Source organism: Hibiscus syriacus, unplaced genomic scaffold, assembly GCF_006381635.1.
Source record: "Hibiscus syriacus cultivar Baekdansim isolate YM2019G1 unplaced genomic scaffold, ASM638163v2 tig00111105_pilon, whole genome shotgun sequence".
In the NCBI taxonomy this organism is placed as follows: domain Eukaryota; kingdom Viridiplantae; phylum Streptophyta; class Magnoliopsida; order Malvales; family Malvaceae; genus Hibiscus; species Hibiscus syriacus.
Genome location: NW_024062987.1, coordinates 5,832,709 through 5,857,552, shown reverse-complemented (window position 1 = coordinate 5,857,552; position 24,844 = coordinate 5,832,709). Strand labels below are relative to the sequence as shown.

The 24,844-nt window shown below is 35.3% G+C and overlaps 3 protein-coding genes across 3 annotated transcripts; all 3 read right to left on the bottom strand.

Annotated features, from left to right (window-relative positions):
* Nucleotides 1-7,791: 7,791 nt before the first annotated feature.
* LOC120153971 (transcription factor bHLH149-like) lies at nucleotides 7,792-8,590 on the bottom strand. Its single transcript, XM_039165829.1, has one exon. The coding sequence runs from the start codon at nucleotides 8,469-8,471 to the stop codon at nucleotides 7,890-7,892; it is 582 nt and encodes a 193-aa protein (XP_039021760.1). The 5' UTR covers nucleotides 8,472-8,590; the 3' UTR covers nucleotides 7,792-7,889.
* An 8,384-nt stretch (nucleotides 8,591-16,974) lies between these two features.
* Nucleotides 16,975-20,030, bottom strand: LOC120153770 (protein SUPPRESSOR OF QUENCHING 1, chloroplastic-like). Its single transcript, XM_039165652.1, has 9 exons — nucleotides 19,933-20,030; nucleotides 19,588-19,624; nucleotides 19,455-19,496; nucleotides 19,191-19,298; nucleotides 18,797-18,889; nucleotides 18,637-18,673; nucleotides 17,811-18,058; nucleotides 17,482-17,631; nucleotides 16,975-17,255 (listed from the first exon to the last, which is right to left on the bottom strand). Exons 1-9 carry the CDS (start codon nucleotides 20,028-20,030, stop codon nucleotides 17,094-17,096), a joined length of 975 nt encoding a protein of 324 aa, XP_039021583.1. The 3' UTR covers nucleotides 16,975-17,093.
* A 49-nt stretch (nucleotides 20,031-20,079) lies between these two features.
* On the bottom strand, nucleotides 20,080-21,333 carry LOC120154021 (protein SUPPRESSOR OF QUENCHING 1, chloroplastic-like). Its single transcript, XM_039165878.1, has 4 exons — nucleotides 21,173-21,333; nucleotides 20,685-20,789; nucleotides 20,500-20,564; nucleotides 20,080-20,233 (listed from the first exon to the last, which is right to left on the bottom strand). The coding sequence occupies exons 1-4, from the start codon at nucleotides 21,263-21,265 to the stop codon at nucleotides 20,095-20,097; spliced, it is 402 nt and encodes a 133-aa protein (XP_039021809.1). The 5' UTR covers nucleotides 21,266-21,333; the 3' UTR covers nucleotides 20,080-20,094.
* Nucleotides 21,334-24,844: the final 3,511 nt, after the last annotated feature.

The window sequence follows — 24,844 nt, the reverse complement described above, 5'->3', positions numbered from 1 at the left end:
AGCCTGAAGGTTTTGAAGAAAAAGAAAAAAAAGAAATTGGTTTGCAGGTTGAACAAATCTCTGTACGGTCTAAAGCAGGCGCCGAGGTGTTGGTATAAGAGATTTGATTCCTTCATTATGTGCATTGGATACAACAGACTTAAAGCAGACCCTTGCGCTTATTTCAAGAGGTCTGGTGATAACGATTTTGTTATATTGTTGTTGTATGCAGATGACATGTTGGTTGCAGGACCCAAAAAAGATCATATTGAAGAATTGAAGGCACAACTGGCTAGGGAATTTGAAATGAAGGACTTGGGATCAGCAAACAAGATTCTAGGGATGCAAATTCACCGAGACAGAAGTAATAGGAAGATTTGTCTTTCACAAAAGAATTACTTGAAGAAGATCTTGTCAAGATTCAACATGCAAGATTGTAAGCCAATTTCTACCCCTCTTCCTATTAACTTCAAATTATCCTACAGTATGAGTCCTAGCAGTGAAGAAGAGAGGATAGAGATGTCTCGAGTGTCGTATGCATCAGCAGTGGGAAGTTTAATGTTCGCTATGATATGCACAAGACCAGACATTACACAAGCAGTGAGAGTGGTTAGTCGGTACATGTCGAATCTAGGCAAAGAGCATTGGAATATTGTAAAGAGGATCCTAAGATACATCAAAGGGACCTCAAATATTGCATTATGTTACGGAGGATCAAACTTACTAATCAATAGTTATGTAGATTCTGACTATGCAGGGGATTTGGATAAAAGGAAATCTACTACATGATATGTGTTCAAAGTTGCTGGTGGAGCTGTAAGCTGGGTTTCAAAATTGCAGTCAGTTGTGGCTACATCCACAACAGAGGCAGAATATGTAGCAGCTACACAAGCCAGTAAAGAAGCAATTTGGTTGAATATGCTATTGGAGGAGCTTGGGCATAATCAAGAGCATGTTTCTCTGTTTTGTGATAGTCAAAGCGCCTTGCATCTAGCAAGGAATCCAACATTTCATTCAAGGACAAAGCACATACGAGTTCAATACCATTTCATTCGTGAGAAGGTAGAAGAAGGGACGGTAGATATGCAGAAGATCCATACCAAAGACAACATAGTAGATTTCATGACGAAGACGATCAACGCTGATAAATTTACTTGGTGTCGATCCTCTTGTGGCCTGTCAGAAACGTAAGCAACATGATGGTACAAGGTAGAAAGATTGGTGTGAAGATATGATTGTTCCAATCAAATCTTCAAGTGGGAGATTGTTGAAAGTCTAAGTTGGTTGGCAGCTGGCTGCTTTGAACAAAATTAGGCAGTCAACATTTGTTGAAAAAATTAAAAGGGATAGTTAAAATTAGTCCTTCACTTTAGGGTATTTACAAGATTAGTCCTTAAGTTTCAATTATAAATACCCTAGCTCATTTAGCTTCAAAACCATCCCAAAGCATTCTAGCTTTCTTCCAATACTAGAGAGAATTTAGAAAGTTTCTTGAGAGTTATTTTCTCATTTTTATCAAGAGAGAATTATCATTGTTTTCTCCTTGGTCGATCGAGAAAATTTGTAATTCCTATTTTCTCATAGTGAAATTCTTCTACCGTTGCCCGTGGTTTTTACCCTATATTATTTAGGGGTTTTCCACGTAAATTTTGTCTCTTTTATCTTCAATTTTTATTTTCTCAAATTATCAATTGTATTTTTACTCTATTCGATAGCCGTCTTCCGCAACAGTGCAGTCTTTATTCTTCAATCCAACGCAGCTCACTTCCCCTTTCGTATATTATAGAATAATTTTCAACCAATAAAACGAAATGTCGAATGAGTTTTGGCTGAATCCGACGTGAGTTGTACAGTACTTTAATTTTATACATCAGTTATCAACGATACCTTGCACATTTTGTTAGGCCGTTTATTTTTTCAACAGCATACAAACTAAAATAATTTATAGTTTGATTATATATAACTATCACTAATCTTTAACTTCACATTCTATATCAACAACAATTTGTCACTTATGGGACTTTTCAAAATAAATATTAATAAATTTGTAAATTTATTCTATTATTTCTTCTTAATCTATTGAAGTCTTTGAAAAACCTCCGAAGTTTTATATCTCAACCAATCACAATCTCTTTACATGATCATTGATAGATTCATGTGATATATCATAGTTAAATATATTATCTAACAAGTCATATATATTTAGATAATCATCACGATCGTAGACTTGATACCAACATTAAAGATCAATATATAAATCACAATACATGATTGGAGGACAAGACTTGAACTCTCTTTTTCTTTCCCGATCTCTTTCTCCGCACCGTATCTTGTTTTCTTCAACTGATCAAAATTACTAATTGTGACTTATGGTCTAAATCCACCTATAACTGTCACAATCTCATTTCTCCCATTAACAAAATCTAATTAAAATAAATTATAATTAATATTTTCCACGTCTATTTCCTGCATGTAATAATATAAAACTTGATGATTGAAATTTCTCTAAAATATTACCCCCTAACTAGACTGCACTGGATATAAAGTTATATGCAACTCAAGCTGCTAACTAAATGATTCAGATAAAATGATGGGCCTCATCCGATCCCAATATACTAAACCCACCAAACTTAGGAAGTACACTCGCTTCTCGGCCCATCAAGAGCCTACAATTTGTGCATTTTAATATCTTTTTCACCCCATAGACGGCTCTTATCCTAAAGCCAATTAAAAAAGAAAGGGCAGAGTCAAGGCTTGAAGAAAGGGTTCGCAAAAGATGAAGGGTCACAATCGAAGCCACCAAGGATCCACGTGTGGGGAAAATGTCCCCAATGGGGTGCCCCAATGAGACAGTCAAACTTTGTTTTGTCACAAGGTAAGGAGTCATGGTTTGTGTGCTCTGGAATGAGTCCACGACTACTTTCATTTTTAGTGCACCAAACAAACACAACGCACCACCGCTCCTTTTAACTCCACATGTGCCCCAAACTGCCAGGTTACCCCACCCCTCCTTTGTTTCACATAGATTTTGTCCTCTTCTTAGGACCCCCCAACCCTTTGTGTTGGTGGCGGTTGTCCCTTTGACAACTCAAAAGGGACCCCTTATTCCTCCACCTTTGTTTATTAAGACTATTTTTATCTCGCTATTAAGTGAAGACTCGAGATATATGCAAGGAATTCCAAAATTTGATGAACCAAGTTATATTCAAAGGCTAGTAATTGCGTGAGATGTCTTTAAATTGCAGCTGTGGTTATGCAGCCATAGCCATTGATATGTAGAATAATGCAATGGGAGAAGGATAATATACGGTGGTAGGTCCAATGAAAAGAGCTATCCAGTTTGCTGACATGACGTAGGTGACACATGGCACGACTATACATGTATGACGTCACCGTCAAGATACCACACCAAGAGAGCCACGTTGGAAGGGCATACGTGTCGCAAACTTATAACAAAGGAAAACCACAAGTCGGGATAGTGAAATCTCTCTGCCCACCACCTGACCTCCTCCGTCTTCCTTCGTTTCTTCCTTTGTTTCTTTTGTAGCTCCATCCATCCATCCATATCTACACGCACACATACATATTTTATTCAGCATATCTTAATAACAACATTTTCAAGTCAAAACCTTAGCTTTTTTTAGTGGTGAAACGATTTATTATCAATTTTAGATTTAATTTTTAAATAATTTTTATCTTTTTTAGAAATTTTGAAGTTTGAAATTTATGGTTTTGATCAGATTAACAACTGGGAATATGAAACATAATTGATTTTGGAATTCAGTGGGGCAGAGGCCATTGGCGAGGGGAGACCTAAAAGGTCAAATGCGATAAGAATATATTAGGTTTTACAAGATATGTATGCATTTTTAATAAGTTAAGAATATTTTAAATAAATACTACTTTACATTCACCGCATACTATCATATTTAATACAAGTCATAACATAACCATACATATCAAACATAAAATATCAAGGCCATGGATATTAATTTTAATGTTCGATTAATGTTTAGTATTAAATATGTTATAGAAATGCATATTTGTTGTTAAAATTTAAGAAGATTTAATGAAACCTCCAAAATTAGGAGTTGTTATAGATAATGATTCGAGTCACAGGGGCGCCGATTACTTGAGGTAATTGTGTAAGAGACACATGTTAGTTGGAGTACAAAAAAAGTAGATTGGGGCATGCCTTTTTGTTTGGTTGCGTTCATATTGTTTAATGAAGGCACATGGTTGCATGTGAAAATATGGTGAATTAGGCAATGCATGAGCCTATGGGGGTGAAAGCATACAAAATATAATAAATAATGTGAATTGTTGGACAAAAGTACACAGAAAAGCACCCCCCGCAAATGAACAAGGGCATGTGGTCCTTTGATTGATAAAATAGTATTATAAAAATTGCAAAATGGGGTTTCCTCTAAACATCTCCTGACCAGCATCCCACATGTCCCAATCCCAAAATCAGGCAGCTTGGCTTTCATGTTACCACACGTGCTAGCCCTTAATTGTGAAAAAGAGATTCCTCTCCTTTGAGTCATTATTTGCCCCTTTGCTCCCATTGGCGGGGTTGTCATGGTAATATAAAAATAGTAACACCTTCATCTTATTCAAATTCAAATATCATTCCACCCCGCTAAAACATATTATATTTTCAATAATATTTTTAAAAATTTCAAGACATTACAAAAAAGCAACGTTTGTGTATAATCTTTCTTAATTATTAATAACATACATATTTTATTTATACTGATACAACTTCTTAAACTCATATTTAAAAAAAAAAAATATTTTCTTAAGTACTGAAATTACTTAATAGATTTATATTTTTAATAGAATTAAATATGATACAGATTACTTCAATTTACATTAAGCTATTTTAATATAATGTATCCTATGTAAAATTTAGGACTTATGGTTTTAAATTTTGTACGAACCAAACTATCTTAATGTTTAATGGGATTATTGTTATCTCTATAGATCATGAATTTGAGCACCTGTATTGTATTTGAGTATTCATTGTCAAATAATTAGCGACTTTTAGAACATATATTTCCACTTATAATCATCCTAGATTAATAAAAAATTAGATTTTAAATAGGCAAGATTATGTAAACTTTAAAACAATTTGAGTATTAAAAATTATTCATAATTAAAAATAATTAGGGATAATCATGAGTATGGTCAGGCTTTTGACTCACTCGAATTTGACTCAAAAATTAATTTTTTTCACCTAAACTCGATTTACATTTAGGAGGATTTCACCTAATCTGATTTTTTAGGGTAAAATTCACACTCAAACTTGATCTTAATTTTTTATGGGTTAAATCATATTTTTTTCACTCTAAACTCAAATCTGACTCGACCCAGATTCAAATTTTTAAAATAAAAAACTAATCAAATTAAAATTCGTAAGATTTGACTAAAATAACCATCCATATAATGATCATATTAAATATAAACCATAAAAAACCGTTTTCATTCAACTTTGTTTTACAAACATTTTGACAATTTCAATTCAAAAAAGCTTAATCTTCCTTTTTTTCTTCTTTTCTTTTCTCTAGCTTTTGGATATGTCTCAAAAATAGTAAAATAATGTTAAAAGGGTTTGAAAATTTTCCCATTTGCACAAGTGAACATGTTAATCTTTTTCTTTCTTTCTTTTTTGACGATTTTAATGTTCTTGAAGGGGTTAAAAGGAAGAAGGGGCACATGCAAGCCATTGGAGGGGTGGGGCTAGTGGGTGCACTTCAAAATGTAGGGCCACGGAGGCACATGTCCTGCGGCTGCCAAGGGCTACTTAATCAAGGGCACACGTTGTGAGGCTGTTTTGCTCATAAAACGCCTCTCTTCTCGCCTTTCCTATATATATTTCTACAAATCTATTGCAATGTGAAAATTAAGGAGTATTAGTGTGTTCAAATTCAACAAGTTATCTACTAAATTGAATTTCGAATTTTTATTAATTTAGGGTTTTATATCTTACAAATATCTCTCACATTTAAACCTTTACTTGCATGTAGCTAAAAAGAAACTTTCACATACATGTGACAATCTTGTCGCAAACTAGATGATTGGTCTGAGCCTTTTGCCGACACATTTTTGATGTGTCTCTGGTTCCACTCCAACTAATTGAGCGGCAAAGAATTGATTAGTTAGGCTTGTTGGAGGATTTATATAAACTTGAGGGGAAAAAACCTTACATTTTATTTCATTTTTATCCAGTAAAATAATGAAAATCTCAAATCTTGCAGCATATATGTTGTATAACAAACTGTTTAAAATTTAGTTAAATTTAGATAATAAGATTTTATATAAATGACTATTATTTTAATAAATTATATTAACAATTTTAAGAGAATAAAATTATAAAATTTTAAGGATATACATGAATGAAAAATATATTAAAAAACATTTAAATTATATGAATATTTGAATCTTATAAGAATGTGACCGCATTCTCAACACCACTTTTATTCATCCCTGATTAAATTACCGATCAAATCTTACTAGATCCCTTAAACAAGGTCAAAAATTTGAATCAGAATATTTGCAAATGAAACAAATTGAGTTGGGAGGATCACCCTCGTCTCTGTAATACCTGATCTAAATTAATCGCTTAATAAATCAGATACATGTGATTATAAAAAAATAAAATTTAATTTAGATCGATGATAAATTTAATTTTTTTATATGTTTAATCTTTAAAAGAATTAAGTTCATAAATGCAATTAATGACAATTTGTTTTGAAAATTTAAAGCTTAATTCCCAAATAAGTGCACAAACTATCACTTTTGTTTCCATTCGGGTACCTAACGTTACAAACGTTACCCTTTTAGTTGCCCAGGTCGTCAACGTCGTTAGTTTTCCTCCTTAAGCGACACGTATCAACACCTGGTAATTTTAAAGATTTATATAAATTAAAAAAAAAAGAAAAAACATAAATTTTGAAATAACCCCTAAACTTTAAAAATTTTCATTTCAACCTCTAAACCCACGCCGATTGTCATCATTTACCGTCGAAGAAGCTCCACCCGACCTCCCCTCCCCCCGGCGACCATAACCTCTATGAAATCGTGATCAGTTGACGATCAATTGACCACATATCGACGTTTTAAATTGACCATAACATTAGCTTTAAATCGCGTGAGATCACGATTTCTACGGTGAATCGACGCCAATTATGACGACATATAACTAGAATGATGTCAAGGAATACGTCGGCAACGACGATGGTGGCCGGAGAAGGTGACGGATTAATGTTAAGATTTAATATTTTGGAGTTGTTTTATAATATAAGAAAAATTAAAGTTTTATTTATAAATATAATATTATTTTTAATATTTTTTATAAAAAATAAATTTCAAAATTACTAGGCTTGACACATGGCACTTAACGAGAAAAATTAACGGCGTTGACGACCTGGACACCTAAAAAGATGAACACCTAAAAAATAACATTTGTAATGTTAAGCACCTGGATACATAAAAAATCACACTAATTTAATAAAAAAAAGTATAATTTGGGCGTTAAGCAAAAAGTTTAATGACCTTTTTGTTATTTGCATTACCATCTTACCCTTATTTTAATATTAAATTAAAATGATTTGGACTACTACTAAACAAAAACCTTGGAATAAAGCGACCAAAAACTTTATTATTCGACCAAAACAAAAAATTAGCTGGCATTGGTATGTTCAATTTTATTAATCAATTAATTAATATGATTATTAAATGAAGCCTTGCTTAGCTTAACATGCCAAAATAATAATAAATAAATAAAAAACATCAAGTGGAGTGGAGCTCAAAAAGAAGAGGAAAAAGTCATGTATACACAAAAATACAGGAATTTAAAAATCTCACTGAAAAAACAGTTTCAAAAAAAAATCGTAATGAACACCTGTTCAAGAGTTGACATTAGTCGAAAACCGATCAGCCGGCGGCTGCGGTCCGCCGCCGGCGAGAAACTCGGTGATAGCCGTCATGGCCCTAACTTGCATCTCAAGGGCCGCTATGTAATCGCTAGTTTCCTCTAGAAGGTTTGTGAAGGATAGTTTCCGGCAACCGGGAACGAGACGAGCCAAGAGCTTCAACTTTCTCTGAACGACAGGCGCTTTCCTCTTCTCCCTATTAATCGCCGGCTTCCTCAACCTCGTATCGGCGACGACCTTGGCTTTCTTATGTTTCGAAATCTTGCGAGAGGTGAGGATCGCTCTGCTCCAACGCGTGGTTCCTCTGGCCAGAACGGCGAGAACTCTGTCAGCCGTCTCGTGGACTTCCTTGGCGGCTGAGGTCCTCCGAGAACGACGGAGGGCCTGGATGAGCTTGGAGGAGTAGATGTGCTGCTGGCGCTGCGTTCGCCATCGCTTATTTGTTTGGTTACGTTGATGCGAAGCAGGGTTTTGGTCGATTATCCTTCGTTTCCTCCGTTTGAATTCGGGACACGTGTCGGGGGCGGGATCGAGATTGGGCATGAAGGAAGCCATGGAAAGTAGGGAATAATTGGAGGAAGAAATGAAATGAGTGGGAAAAATAAAGGAGAAAAGAAAGTGATATAAGTCGAGGTTATGGTTTGGGATTTGAGTTTGAGAGAGAGGACTGAGGAGGGACTGGGAATGACCTTATAAAAGCCATTCACCCAACAACAAAATCACGCGGCTTCCAGGTTACTCGTGACTATTATAATTAACACTCCTCAACAGTTTGTTTTTTTTGGATAATTTAGTCTGAATAAATTCTATAATTAAAAATATTTTCTAGTTCAGATAGTAAAAGATAGTGGATTGCAAATGATTCGAGTATATATTTATTTGTTTTTAAATATATTTATGTTTGATTTGTATTTTTTAAAAGTTTTAATATTATGTTTATGTTTATACATTCATATATGTGAATATATTTGTTTAATATTTATTAACATGATCGTGAACGGTAAAAAATATACTTACCAATATATTCATTATCCTGGTTATGGATAAAATTAAATATGTCCGTGAATATAGATCAAATCTACACACTTTTATTTAAATTCATTGATTTAATTAAAAGAACATAAATTATTTCTTTATATTTATTTACTTTGTTGACTGTTATGTTTATTTGTTTAACTTAATAAATAATATATGAATATTTGACGGGATTTTCATCAATAGTATGAGTAAGATAATGTTAATTAAAGGGTTTAAGATTTATTAGGTGAACCAAAATGAATTAAAACCATTAGTAGGAGTAAGATTATAAATAAAGACTTTATAAAATATATTGTTGGATGTTTTAAATCGAACGTCACCTAGCACTGCCATTGGCAGCTCAAAGCTTTCGTTTCAAACTTTAACAGGATTTAATTTGAGATTAAATGTACCACTTGAAAATTCAAAGTACTAACCACATAATATATATTGGGCGGTAGCCCCTTTTCTTATCAGATAACAAAACCCTGCAGGACATCTAAATTCATTCAGCAACTCCCCACCACATTTTCTTATTAATTTTAGGGTAAAGTACACAAATGATCCATTGACTATAGGGTATTTTTTATCAAGTCTCTCGATTATTCAAAGTTACAAAATAGTCCTCTGACTATAGAATGTAAGTCCTTCGACTATAAAAGTTATAAAATGATCACACGACTATTCATTATGTTTCGAACTCATCCACTTCCGTTAAAAAAATTGACAATTTTCTAAGTTGAACATTAACATGATGGTTGAGACAAGATAATCGTTTGAGATTTTGGGATCATATTTTATTATATCAAAACTAATAAGTTAAGGTTCAGCTCATAATACCGTCAATTTTTTAACTAAAAAAATAGATAAGTTTTGAACATAATAAATAGTCGATTCACCATTTTATAACTTTTAATAGTTGATGGGATCAACAAAGCAATATTTTATAATTGGAGGATTGTTTTGTAACTTTTAATAATTAAAAGACTTGATAAAATAGTACTCTATAGTAGGGAATCATTTATGTACTTTACCCTTAATTTTAATACTTGTTTTATTTGGTAAATATAATTAGGAAAGAAATAGAAATAGAAATGGTTTGTCGGATAACAAAGTGTTGAGCTTTCCCTTCCCACCTATTGGCTTTTGATTTTCGTGTGGGGGCAAACGCAATTTGTTTTTGTTATCGGCAATGATTAGTGGTTGAAACACGAATATAATAATATTATTTTTTGAGCCTTGTTTTTTCTTAATAAAATGTCATATAAGATTTTCATATACTTAAGGTTTATGTTTGAGTTTGAGCTTAAACCAAGATAAATCTGAGAATGTTTTGAGTTTAAGTCGAGTTTAAGTTTCTGATTTGAAATAAAAGTTTAACTTAACTTGTTAAAAGCTCGCAAACTTCTGAGTCGATTTGAGATTAATATTAAATTTTATGAATGAACTCAAGCTGAAAAAAAATCAAGTTGTACTCGATTCGTTTACATGGTTAAATAGAATGAGAAGAGGAGCATCACCATTACACCACTTGCCAGTAGGGGTGTAAACGAGCCGAGTCAAGCTCGAGTATTGCTGAACTCGACTCGAACTCGAAAACTATATGAGCAAACTCGACTCGACTCGAAAACTCACGAGCTAAAAATTATCAAGCTCAGCTCGAACTCGAAATATATTATTGAAACTCGACTCGAACTTGAAAAGGCTCGAATTCAAAAAATATTAAGAGCTCAATTGAAGCTCGAGACTCAAACTCGACTGAAGCTCGATTTTAAGCTCGATTCAAGCTCGATTTTAAGCTCGATTCAAGCTCGATTCAAGCTTGATTTTGAGCTCGATTCAAGCTCGATGGGTTTTAATTTCATTTGCTGAAACCCTTCCCCCTTTTATACACTGACTTTACCCCTTATTCCCCTAAAAACCACTGATGTGGGATATTAACTCTTCATCTTAGCTTATCTTACCTTCAAAGCATGACCACTCTTCATCCTCATCATCGGGAAGCCATAGATTTCTTCAAAAGAAACCACACATTCACTTCCCCAAGATCTTTACTTTAGGCCCACTTCTCCATCGCCGTGAGCTCAAACACTGGAAAACTGCATTACTTTCCCTTTGCTAACATCATCTTTCTATCTTCTTTTCTTCTTTAAATTTCCAGAAATAGACTGCAAGATTTGTTCAATATCTTCGGTTCAATGTACTTTGTTGTGGCCTTTCTGGGGATGAACAGCAACTCATCTGTCCAACCATTTGTTGCCACAGAGAGGGTTGTTATGTACCGAGAAAGATTTACAGGGATATACTCTTCTTGGGCTTATGCACTAGCACAGGTACGTTCTCTTACACATCATAAGTTAAAATAAACTTTTTTATTTTCTCTCTTTGAGCTAAGTTGCTAGTTTTATGGGTTCTCGATAAAGCTTATAGTAAATAAGGAGGGTGTAAATATTCTGCAGGTGGCAGTTGAGGTACCCTATCTATTTATCCAAACTCTGTTGTTTGGAATGATCGCATATCCCATGATTGACTTTTATGGATCTGCATATAAGGTTTTGTGGTACTTCTATGCCATCTTCTGCACACAGCTCTACTTCCCCTTCTTTGGAATGTTGTTTGTGTCATTGACACCGGAAGTCACAATAGCTGGAGCTTTATCATCGTTCTTCTATCCGTTGCTTAATCTTTTCATCAAATTTCTGATGCCTAAACCGGTAAGCTATTACTATTAGAAAGAATTTGGTATGATGAAAAGTGAATATGTTGAATTATACCTAGTATAACTGTGATGTAGTATTCACTTAGCTGGTTATGTTATTATTTATTTACAGAAAATCCCAAAGTGGTGGCTCTGGTTGTATTATCTAATGCCTACATCTTGGACATTGAATTGTTTGCTCACTTCACAATATGGAGATGTAAACGATGAGATTATGGTATTCGGTGAAATGAAGCCATGACAGTGGCCTCTGTGCTTGAAAACTATTTCGGGTTTCGCCATGACCGCTTACACATTACAACTGTCGTTATGATTTCGTATCCCCTACTTTTTGCAACCCTTTTCCCATATTTTCTTGCACGTTTGAACTTTGAGAAAAGGTGAATATGTCTATCCCACAAGGATGAAAATTCTGTGCATAAACGAATTGTGTTCCCTTTGTACTTAATTGGGTTTCGTTGTCTACTCTTTGTTTCAGTTCCCACCATTCCATTGCTTGCTGTAGTTTCTATTCTTGAAGATGCTCTAATTTAATCAACCTTTCATTAATTAAGAAATTGATCCGAACTAAAACCAGAATCCATGGATCCAAATGTATGGCCAAACATTTCAGTTGATATGCATGGGTTTTGAGACATTTTATGGTGAAACAACCACTAGATTCAGACTTGGGGTCGAGACAAACGACTTATGAAATTTGGAATCGAATAGCCATCATCTACGATGGACCATCGTAGGATGTGTGAGCATTGTTAATTGATTAAGAAAATTTTAAACATATATTACTTTATAACTATCCCAAATTCTACTTCCATTCTAAAACGCTTTAATTGTTTATAATTATATATATCATAATCCTATCATGTATTTACCTCGACTATTCATATGATTCAATCTCGTCATTTTCATTAAAAAATTGGTGATTGTATGATATTGATGTTAATCTGTTGACTAGGGTATGATAAAATATGATCCCATCGTTTTAGTTGTATTTGTACATCAAATCTCCGTTTACATTATGTCGTCGAGTCAGTTCTTGAAATATTATGTTGGTGAGTCAGTGCTTGAAAGCAATGACGATGTCGATAGTCATCATTAAGATATGATAAAATCATGTCTCAATCAGCAAGTTGTGTATATTTATTTTGCATGTTGATATGTTTATATATAAGTATGCAAATGATTTATTTAAGAGCCATTTTTAACATCACTTTGCGTAATTTGTATGTTACATTTATGTTCATAACTTAACCAATATCATATAATTGGATTTAGGGTTTAGGGTTTATAGTTTATGGTTTAGGATTCATGGTTTATGGTTTAGGTTTTAGGGTTTAGCATTTATTACAAATACATTAATTAATCGACTTGATATCGATTTATGAGGTAAGTACAATATAATAAAGAGAAAATAACCTCAGTGACCAAAAATGCCTTATAATATACGATTTTAACCAACTTTTTTTGGATTTGCCAAAATGATCAACTAAATCGCAATGCGATCGATAATTCGCAACGCGATCTCCGGTATCGCAAATCAGTTTACAGATTCGCAAAGCGAACTTCGACTATCTCAACGCGAACTTGGACTATCGCAATGCGATTTATATATTCGCATTGCGATAGTCTAAGTTCGCGTTGCGATTTTTCAAATTCGTTGCGGTAGTCGAAGTTCGCGTTGTGATAGTCGAAGTTCGCGTTGCGATTTATTCCAAATTCATTGCGATAGTCCAAGTTCGCGTTGCGATTTATTCCAAATTCGTTGCGATAGTCCAAAATCGCAACGACTGGTGGTATTGCATTTGTTTCTTAAGAATTTTCTCTAAAAAGATAGTATTCGCGCGGACGTGTCAAACACACGTATTACCACGACCACGACCACGACCACGACCACGAGACGAGACGAGACGGACGGCGGCGGCGCGCGAGAGTCCCCCTTGTTCTCTATCACTTAACAAGGAAGTGGGAAAGCGAAGCCTTAAATACCATTCCCAATAGTGTTTCCAATACTATGTGGGATTGAGTATTACCAACACTTGTTTCCAATACAACGTGATTATTCAGGAAACAATTAACAATCATGCACCTTAAAACAATTGAATCAGCAACCAATTGCATTAGTATTATACGATTAAATATGTCATAATTAAAAGTCAATCTACAATCAATCGCGATTATTGCAATTTTAAGCAAAACATTCAAAAATAATATCACTATTTAAGGCTCAATCCCACATAGTATTGGGAACAAGTGTTGGTAATGCTCAATCCCACATAGTATTGAAAACACTATTGGGAATGGTATTTAAGGCTTGGCTTTCCCACTTCCTTGTTGAGTGATAGAGAATAAGGGGGACTCTCGTGCGCCGCCGCCGTCTCGTCTCGTCTCGTATCGGGTCGTGGTCGTGGTAATACGTGTCTTGGACCCGTCCGCGCGAATACTATATTTTTAGAGAAAATTATTAAGAAACAAATGCAATACTACCAGTCGTTGCGATTTTGGACTATCGCAACGAATTTGGAATAAATCGCAACGCGAACTTCGACTATCGCAACGAACTTGGAATAAATCGCAACGCGAACTTCGACTATCGCAACGAATTTGGAATAAATCGCAATGCGAACTTCGAATATCACAACGCGAACTTCGACTATCGCAACGAACTTGGAATAAATCGCAACGTGAACTTGGACTATCGCAACGAATTTGAAATAAATCGCAACGCGAACTTCGAGCAACGAATTTGGAAAATCGCAACGCGAACTTCGACTATCGCAACGCGAACTTGGACTATCGCAATGCGAATATGTAAATCGCAATGCGATAGTCGAAGTTCGAGTTACGAATCTGGAAACTGATTTGCGATATTGGAAATCGCGTTGCGAATTATCGATCGCATTGCGATTTAGTTGGTCATTTTGGCAAATCCAAAAAAAGTTGGTTAAAATCGTATATTATAAGGTATTTTTGGTCACTGAGGTTATTTTCTCTATAATATATTGATATTAAATACATTACAATATGATTTAGTTGTATTATAGAATTTTTAATATATTTTTAAAATTTTATAATTATCAATAATATATTTTTAATAATGTAATTTTAAAAAATCTAAAATTATAATATAACATTTTTTCGAGTTGCTCACGAGCTTTTCGAGTCGAATATCGAGTATCTCGTTTCGGATCGTTAAAAATTCGAGTCGAGCTCGAGCTCAAGTCGAGTCCATTCGATCCAAGTATTTATCGAGCCTTGATCTAATCGATCTCGAGTAATTCGCGATCTGTGTCGTCTCATTTACAACCACACTTGCCAGGCTCACTGCCTCCTCCCGGTGAAACAATTTCAAAAATAAAAAGCAAAAGTAGAGTGAGTCAATAGCCCAAAATCCTTTTATTTCAATTTATAACTAAACAGTGGAAAACCTTAATCTCTTAATAGTAATTGAGGAAAGGGACTGATCAAGGTGGCAGCAATTAGTGAGACACACGTTGATTCTTCCTTATCCATTATCGCGGCTTAATTTATGAAAGACGAGGCAATTAGGCCACATTTCAGTGTCCACCGGCCATTAACAAATTAATTAATTAATTTAAAACCCGTGATTAAGACAACACGCAGCACAGGGTTAGGTTTTGTCGCTTAATCCTCATCCCTAAACATAACATGGGATTTGGGTTTATTAAATCAATAAATGTTGTGCAAGTAATAAAAATGGATGGTGGAGAAATCTCAGTCCGTGAGTTAAAACAAAGAGCAGGTCACAGGTGACGGTTTTTGCGTGCATTCATATGCACAACAATAATAATTGGGATGCTGCAGCAGCAGCTTAAATTAGTCAAACCAAAATATTCTAATTCACGTAATTTGATTAGAGGGTTTGATTTAGTATAAATGATTGCCAATTGGCTGAGTTGCTGACGTTCATCTAGCCCTCTTGTTACCACCATGATTTCACCAATTTTATTTTACTTTTTGCACGGCTGTGTCTCTGCCTTGCTCCCCAATCCATCTTTATTTATCTGGGCTAATTGTACAAATATTCAGAATTTATCGCCTGAATTTTCAATCGGTTTACAAGCTTCATAATATTCTAATTTGGCCCTCAAAACATGAACTTTGCACTAGTAAAATCTTTCCATCAATCTAGTTTCTGATTTAGGCGTCAAATGTCTCAAACAAGGCGATATCAATAAAGTTTCAGACACATTTTTTTAACGCACCATATTTGAATTGTCAATGTAGTAGTTATATATATGTTTTTAATTTGACCCATGTGTTTATATACTTTATATTAGATTAAAATTATCATTTAATGTCCAAGCCATTAATGGGATCTAATATGATATCGTTACTTTAAGGGTGTGTTTGGTTGGGGGAATGTGAGATTCCCATGGGAATGGAATCCACATTCCCCCATTTGGTTGGCTGAGAATATCATTCCCGATAATCTTACATTACCAATAGTGAATTTTTTGGGGGTATATTACCGAGAATGTCATTACCTCCATTTCCTTAAGTATTGTTGGATTACCGGTGTTTTGGACTAAAATGCCCTTAAAAAAAGTTTCTTTCAAAAATATTTTTATTCTATCATTGAATAATAAAAATTCTACGAAGGTTAAATTACAAATTTATCCTTAAACTATTTTAGATTTACAAAAAAGTCTAATTAAAATTTTATATGAAGTTCAAGGGTTAAAATAAAATTTTACCCTTTCATTAAACCTTTTTATATTTTCAATTTTGTAAAAAAAATTATATAAATTTTATGAATTTAAATTTTTAAAGAAAATATATTAATATTTTCCAACTTGTTAAAATAACAAATATATAATAAGGACAATTTGGTCAAATATACATTCCAATAATCTTTTATTCCTTTAACCAAACACGGTAATCTTACATTCCTGCTAAACTAACCAAACACAAAATACAACATTCCCAGTAATCCTATTCCCTGATAATATTTTATTCCCACTGATAATATTACATTTCGTAAACCAAACGCACCCTAAGGACTCCGTTAAAAGAGTTTAAAGGTTGATTTGTAATTTGAACCACATTTTGAAGACAAATGATGAATTATCTTCTTTGTTAAAACCGCAATAATGATCACAAAAGCATATTTTAATATAGTAACATGAAATCATAATAACGGTAGCTGGCTACTGCCACCTCAAAAGGGAGTATAACATAAAGACCACTTTTTTTTTGAGTGAAAAAGGGTGGTCAGAGGATCTTCTTGTTGTCCTGTACTAATGCTATTTATTGCTAATTAGATGCATCAAGTAAAACCATATTGGTATAAATACCAAAGAAAAGAAGGAACTTAAATGACTGGGAAGATCTTCTTCACTGGACAATTACATGGATGCATGCATACATACACACACATGTATTTTTTTTAAAGTATATACATACATATTTATATAAGAATCTTATGGGGTTATTAACTGCAAGCTGTTTGTTGAAGCTCTGGGCTTCACATCATAGGCAAGTTTGATATCTGCAGGCTTAGACTGTGGATCTTCCTCTTGGAAGGGTGCCTCAAATAAGAGTGATTGGTATAAGCACACTTCATCTTCTTTACAATAATACACCTGCAAGGTCAAGGGCCAAATAATTTGACACAAAATGATTTGATTTCTAAAGTTGTTCTATGATTTAGCTTTAATGTAACCTACAGAATACTAATCTTATAAAAAAGATCCAAGCATCTGGGGGTCAGCCATTGAATAGATAAATAACACATGAAGGCAACAGCATGCGTGCCGACGCACGTATACATCTCCTAAAACTGTAAAAAAAATAAAAATAAAGGAGTACCTTGCAATTAATCATCCCCGTAAAAGCGGAAGAAGTGGATCTTTTGAATTGAAATTTTGCAGATCCCTCTGAACTAAGCTTTCCATCCAAGGGATCAATAGATGCAGCATTTTCAGGCTCTATATCGACAGTGAATTTACTCCGTGCTTCCTGCAATTGGTATTATGAGGGAAAACATTGAAGAGTATTCTTAGATGACAATGCTATCGTTTTAAAGCAACAAAGTTGGGAAAACATAAAGGTAAAGAAGGGGTTGGACCCTTCAGTGAGTCATGTGTGCATCATTTTGGTGTAACTATGGTCTATGGGGGAGGGAAAGATGAAGAGACCTTGGAGAAATGATACTCTTTAGGTAATGATATTTTGAGATATAAGTTCCCCTCACTGGATGAACCGCCATTAACAACGATGGTCTGTGTGTCAGCTGATGATCGCCTCCTAAAGCGTCTCAAAGATTTGGATTTTGGTGCAGGAGGTTGAACTCCTTTCAGCACTAAAGAAAGGATTTCTACATTTTCTTTGCTCAGGTCTAGATATCTGATCAGACTGTTGTTTGTATCAGCAATAAAAAGTCTTCCTACAAATCGATAGGGAAACACAATCAATAAACGGTTAATGCTGAACAAAAGAAGGCATCAAAATTGAAACTTAAAGCGGAAGATGATAAAAGTTATATGATAAAATTTTATATACGACTTAAGGTAGAATTAAAATTATGTCAAGCAACTGTCAGGCATATTCCACTTCATTGCTGAAAACTCTTGGTTCAACTGTAATGCATTAATATATTTGCAAAATTAAATATGCTATAACACTACTTTTTTTCGTTCTTTTGTAGTAATTCATCTAGTTCCAACACTATGTTCTAATTGTAAGGGGTATTGCATGCAAGCGATCTGAGATCAGGAAATGAGAACTTGACACTTGAATTACAGGACTACTCATGATGTGGGATCTTCATATGAAGTTCATTTTATAATAGAAAGTATCATTCCATGCAATGTACAGCTCAACACTAAAACTAAATAAATATTACGGAAACAAACTCTGCGAAGTTAAACAGATTTCAAATTTCATATGCGTAATGAAGCTTCATCTGAAAACTGATAAGAAGATCAAATGCGGTAAAGTTGCATGAGAAGAAAAGAGCATCACCATTTTCTGCTTCAATGATCCCTGCTGGTTCAGAAAGCTGCAAGACCATAATAACTGTTAAAATGATACTATTTCCAGTTAAAAGTATGTAGAAAGTTTCAAACATTCACTTTCTATAGCATAACCTCTTAAGATACAGTTACAAATTCGTAGTTCTAACCTGAGCAGATAGGGCCTTTCCATCCTTGAAACCAGCTTTGCCTGTCCCTGCCAGTGTGGTAACTCTTTTACTAGCTGGATCCAGTTTCTTGATCTGAAATTTCAAATCCATATAAAGATGAAGCGCAAGCAATTTAGCCTGAAGTAATTCCTATTGCTTACCAGGTCATAAATTTAAATAAAGTGGTAACTTGAACATCGAGATTAGTACACTAAAAATTTTAGCTTTAGTTCTAAATATATAACTATTCACTATGTTAACCACATCAAATATTTCTTCTTTCATGGTTCTAAGTTCTATGCAAAGAGTCCAGGCACGAATTAAGCATACATGTAAAATTACAAGGAGTCTGCACGAATTTAGCATACATGAAAGAGTAAATGCAGGGATGTACCTTGTGGTTATAACTGTCTGCTATATAAATCTGACCGTCCTTTGCACATAAGACACCCAAGGGATTCTGAAGAAGTACATCAGACCCTACACCATCATGGACTCCAAACTGCAATGGCCGGTATGCATTCAATGATCATCAGCAGAATTTAATGAACCAACAAAATTTAGCTAACTATAAATTACAAACTTTAATTGACTTTTCTGCGCACTGCGTGCGTATCTGCTCTGTATTATCTTTTTATAAACTAGTTTTAAAGAATACCCGAAGCAAATTCTCAGAGAAAACTGGTTCACCACCAGCTAGCTATCTTGATCCTCCTGTTTTCAGATCAAGAGCTCGAATGGAGCTACTCTCACTATCAGCATAATATGCCAGCATCAGATCTGAAAACAACCATTTTAAGTAGATGTTCCTTGAAAATCAAAGATAGTCTGAAACATTTCAGGAATGTACAAAAATGATGAAAACTATCAAAGTATTCCAAATATTACCCGAAGACAACGATATTCCAGAAGGTTGTGCAAAAGATGTGGTTGTAGAGCTACCTCAGTGACATGAAATAAAAATGTCAATGACAAGTGCATGTAGCCTATTGCAATGTATTTGATATGCATATATGTATAATATGAACCGAAGTTTAATTATAAGACAGGCAATTTAAGAAAGTAGATAAACATAAAGACGAAAAGCATGAAAAATGAAGTAATAGCTGCTCCTAGTTTCTGTATTTTGGCATTACCTCGATCCATTTAAGTTTCTTTCATATCCATTACCACTAAAAGCTCTAGTAGATCCATCTTGTATGTTATGCTCCCAAATTTGGTGCTGGCCAGCCATTGTAAAAAACATTTCATGCATCTAACTTGAGGGAAGACATTGATTGAGTAGCCAATGAATTATATTAATCAAGTTTGAAGTTTGGAAGGTCAAGGTGTTGTAGTCTTGCCTGAGAGTTTCCTGTTCCACCTCCTGTGTAATCAGAACCTTTCGTTCCATTTCCAGCAAGAGTTCGAACCTTCTCACTAACAAAATCAATTTCCCTACAATAACATCCATTAGAAGGAAATAATGAATTAGTGTGGGACAGATAGGAATCTTAGGGAAAGAGAAAGACTGAAACAGTAAAGAAATAGTTCTTTTAAATATGTTGTGCACAAGTGCCCTGGACTTGATGAAATAATGCACATTGTACACATGCAATTAGAAGGAAAAAAAATAATGTCGTCATTCTTTCACTATCTAGACAGAAGAAAATGTGAACTTTTCAGGCTTTCAAACAGTTAAAACTTAGCAAGTCGCCGCACACCTTAAAGCATGATTTTCAGTATCGGCAACATAAAGAAGATTCTTCTTTGCATTGTAAGCCAGACCCTATAGAAATACAATGCCACTATTTTAACAAAGACAAGGAAATAAAACATCAAGGAAAAAGAAAAAGAAAATCAATGCTCTAGGCTGTCAACAACTGTTGCAGTAATATTAACTTATCACCTGAGGGCGATTAAATGTAGCATCATCAAAGGAACCATCACTTAGGCCCTCTTCTCCCGTGCTTCTAATTTGGACGATGAAGTTACCATCTAGATCAGTTACCTCCTGAACTCATGGTTTATAGGTGTTACTAAATCCTGTCACTTCATTGCGGTGTCACCTAGGATGCCACCATTTAATAAGATAAGAAAAGACTCTAAATAGTTGGATAGCCTGATAATGCTATTGCTATCGGAAACTAACATTCTCTCTAGCAATACCGAGTACAGAAGTCAGAAGAAACTAATAAAACTTTGCAAGCTAATATTACTCTTCCTAACATCAAGAACTTTTTCTATAGGCTGCCATCAAGAACTTTTTCTATAGGCTGCTTACTTTCGGAAATGTGCACAGGTTCGTGTGAATGGGTGTGCATGTGAATGAACACTTTTCAGGAACCTGAGTACATATCAATTTGAATACCAGTGAGTGAGAGGGAGAAAACCTACTATGCGGTTATGGTTACTATCTGAAATGAAGAGGCGGTTGTTAAGAATATCAATTGCCAGTTTGCCAGGAAACTTTAGAGGAGATGTAATCATGCGAGGATCATTGTCTTTTTCCAGGTTCAGTGGAAGTGGTTTGTTGTCCAACAATTTTCATGAATCCAGACATTCAATAAAAGTTGAACTACAATGAGGCCTATATTCATGCTAAGAAACAAAAGAATAAAAAAAGATGAGAGAGAGTGTCAGGGAGAAAGTGGGAGAGAGAGAGAGGTTTTCAGTTGGTCAGTTTTCCGGTGAGGAGTGGACGGTTTTCGTTGACAATCTGAGTAAAAGGGTAACTAGGAAAACTCTTAAGGAAATTTTTCATCAACAGGGGAGTGTTGTTCGTGTCTACATTCCGAATAATTCCAACAAGCCGAATTATAGAAAATTATACGTTTGCTTCGTCCAGTTGCTAATGATGGGTTGTTGAGGCGAGATAGCAAAATTAATGGTATCTGGATTGATGGTAAGAAAATTTCAGTAGAGTGCTAAGTACCAGAAGAAGAGACTAAAGCAGGCTGTTAGAAGTAACGACAGTAAGGAAGTTGATAAGTGGGAAAAGGATACGCATCGGAGTAGAAGAGCTGGGCCTGAATCTTATAGCCGACTGAGAGATGAGAGATCTTACAAGGAGGCGTTAGCGTCTTTGGATGGAAGGAGAGAAGGTCCGGCGTCTAAAGTGATTTGGGAAGGCCATAAAGACAAGGAAGTAGGGGTGAGGAATTTGTGGGAAATGCATATTCCCCCAGACGAATATGATTGGTGAAAAGATCAATAACTGGGATCATTAAATCCCATTTTGATCTGGGGACAGTAGTGAAGGGGTTGGCTAGTAAAGGGATCAGGTCAAGGGAACTAAATGGGGTTATACCTGGAACTCTTGCATTATAACCTTTGGGTCGAAGGAAGAGTTCGAGGAGGCGTGGAAAACAGAAGGGATGAAGTGTCACTTTGGTTCGACTGGCTTGATCCACTTATGAGTGTAGATGGAGTCCCGATGGCTTTCTGTTCAGTGGAGTTGCATGGAATCCCTTTACTATGTTGTAATGGATCTTTTTTGGAAAAGCTGGTCTCAAGGGGGAAATTGGTGTGTATTCATGAGTTCACGATCAGAAGAGGATTTGGCGGTGGCAAGAGCTTTGTTGAGGGTGGCGAGTCCTTATGATATACAGGATTCTGTTACCTTGGGTGCATATGGGAGATCGTATAAGGTTAAGATTAGTGTGGGATCGGTCAGTTATAAACAGGAGAGTTTTTTTTGCAGAAATTCTTCAGGTGGCCGGAGATGGTGTGTCTAGAGTTGATTCTTCATCGGAAGAGAAAGAAGTCCGGAGTTCAGGTGGAGTAGGTAGCCCACAATTGCCAGCTGAGAATTCTAGGGACACAGTACAGATGGTTGGTAGGTGATGTCTGCACAACAGTGGCAGGAGGCAGTGGAAGTAAACATTTAATACTGCAGGAAGGAGAAAGTCAACCTAGTGGTGCTAAGGTGTCAGGTTTTTCTGCAGAAGATTTGAATTTTAAAGAGGACTATAGGGGCCTGGTCTAAGGAATGTCTCTATTAATGAATTTGAAGAAGCCCATTTAGAGGCTCAAGTGAGTCCAATACAAATATCTACAGAATAGTACCTTCTGGGCCAGCTGTTAATTTATTAAAACTGGGATATGGTAACCGTTTGGAGTCTCGGGTGGAATTTGCAGGTTCTCAGCAGCAATCTGATTCAGATAAATAAGGTGCAGAATTGGGCTAATGTCTCGGCAGACTTAAATCCAAATTGTTGCCTGCTGGGTCTTCACAATCTAACAGGGAGTATGATTCACCAGCTAATAATCTAATTCCAGGGGGGCATGATGTTAATTAAGTAGGATGGAGGTTCAAGGAGAGTTTCAGCATTCTGTTTTGGTAGACTCAAAATGCAGAATTCGAATACTGATTTGTCAGGTTACAAACATATTTCGATTGAGGGTGGGTTCACGGATAGAGTACAGTCTCAATCTGAAGGGATCTCAAATAAGCCAAATAAGGATCTGTTAGAGGAAGTAGTAGTCTTGGAAAGGAAGATTGTAGGGGGGTTGGAACTGAACTGATTAGGGATAGAGACAGATCGTTGTTCCAGCATAGAAGAACATTTTGTCCCAAAGTTTGCCCATAGAGAGGAGGAAATGGCCAGCTATAAAAGACATTATACCAGGTCGAGGGTGAGAATTAACTGGTTTGAGATAAACACAAAGGTATTCCGGTGAGAAAGGATTTGCAGCCTCCTTCAATAATATGGAAGGTGAAGGGAAGTGATTTTAAATGGTGCAGCTGATGATCAGAACCCTTATGTGGCACCAACTAATTGTAATAGTTCTCGGAGGTCTTGGCAGTAGTTCCTTTCTCTGCTGTAGGGTCAGAAAGGTCTAAAAGAAGGGAGAGAAGAGTTTTAACAAGGGAAGCAGTTGATATGGTTAATTCTCCTTTAGTTTTTACTCCTCAGTTCTCGAAGGCGGTTGAGGAAGCGATGGTTACATGGGAAGTATGTAAAGTTCTAGGAATTTCTTTCAAAGATGGGAAGAAGGCTTTTTGGACAAAATTATCAACCTTGAAGAGGGTTCGGCTGAGAGTAGGGAACAGGGAAGTCAGGGTTTAGTCTCTATTTTTCTGGAGACTAGCTATAAGGATTTGGTGTAGATCTTCTTGATATGATAAATGTCAACATTATTCTTGGAATGTAAGGGGTCTTGGAAAAAAGGAAAGTCAAGAGTGGTAGCTAATTTGGTGAAGAAGAATAAGCCGAACTTGATTCTAATTCAAGAAACAAAACTAGAATCTGTTTCTTTGGCTCTTAGAAGAAGGATAGGGGGAGATTCCTTAGAGGAGGGATTGTTGCGCCAGCAGTGGGATCTGCTGGTGGATTGATGATTATGTGGAATGAAAATGATTTTGAAGTTTCGAACACCCATCTTAATGGCAGATTCATAGCAGTCTTTGGGAAGTTCAGAAATTCAAGTGAAGAGTGTCTGATTATCAATGTATACGGTCCATCAATTGAAGCAGAAAAGGAAGATTTCTTCAGGGAATTGTTGGAGTTTGTTTCGGCTCAAAATATGTTAGTGTGTATTGGGGGAGATTTTAATGTGTATCTTGATCCGGACGAGAAGTTGGGAAAAATCACAAAACTGGCATTCTATTGATTTATTTAGAAACTTCTTACAGCAATCACATTTAATTGATCTACCGTTGGTGGGAGGAAGGTATACTTGGTGTAATAATAGAGAAGACTCGACTTGGGAAAGACTAGACAGGTTCTTAATCTCTGGGACGTTTCTGTCATTTTCCAAATGTAGGCAAAGTCTCTTGCCTAAATCCCTATCTGATCATAATCCTGTCTCATAGAGGACAAAGCTGTTAATTGGGGACCGAAACCATTCAGGTTTTTTAATTATTTACTAGAGGAGGAAGGATTTGAGGAATTGGTTAAATCTTCAATGCTTGCTATGAGGGGAGAAATAATAAAAGGGGTATTTTCAGTATCTTAAAAGGTACTAAAAATTCAATCAGAAATTGGTCCAGCAGTAAATTTACTGGGATCCCTGAGTCGATTCTGATTAGAGAGGAAAATTAATGAATTGGATCTTAAAGCTCAA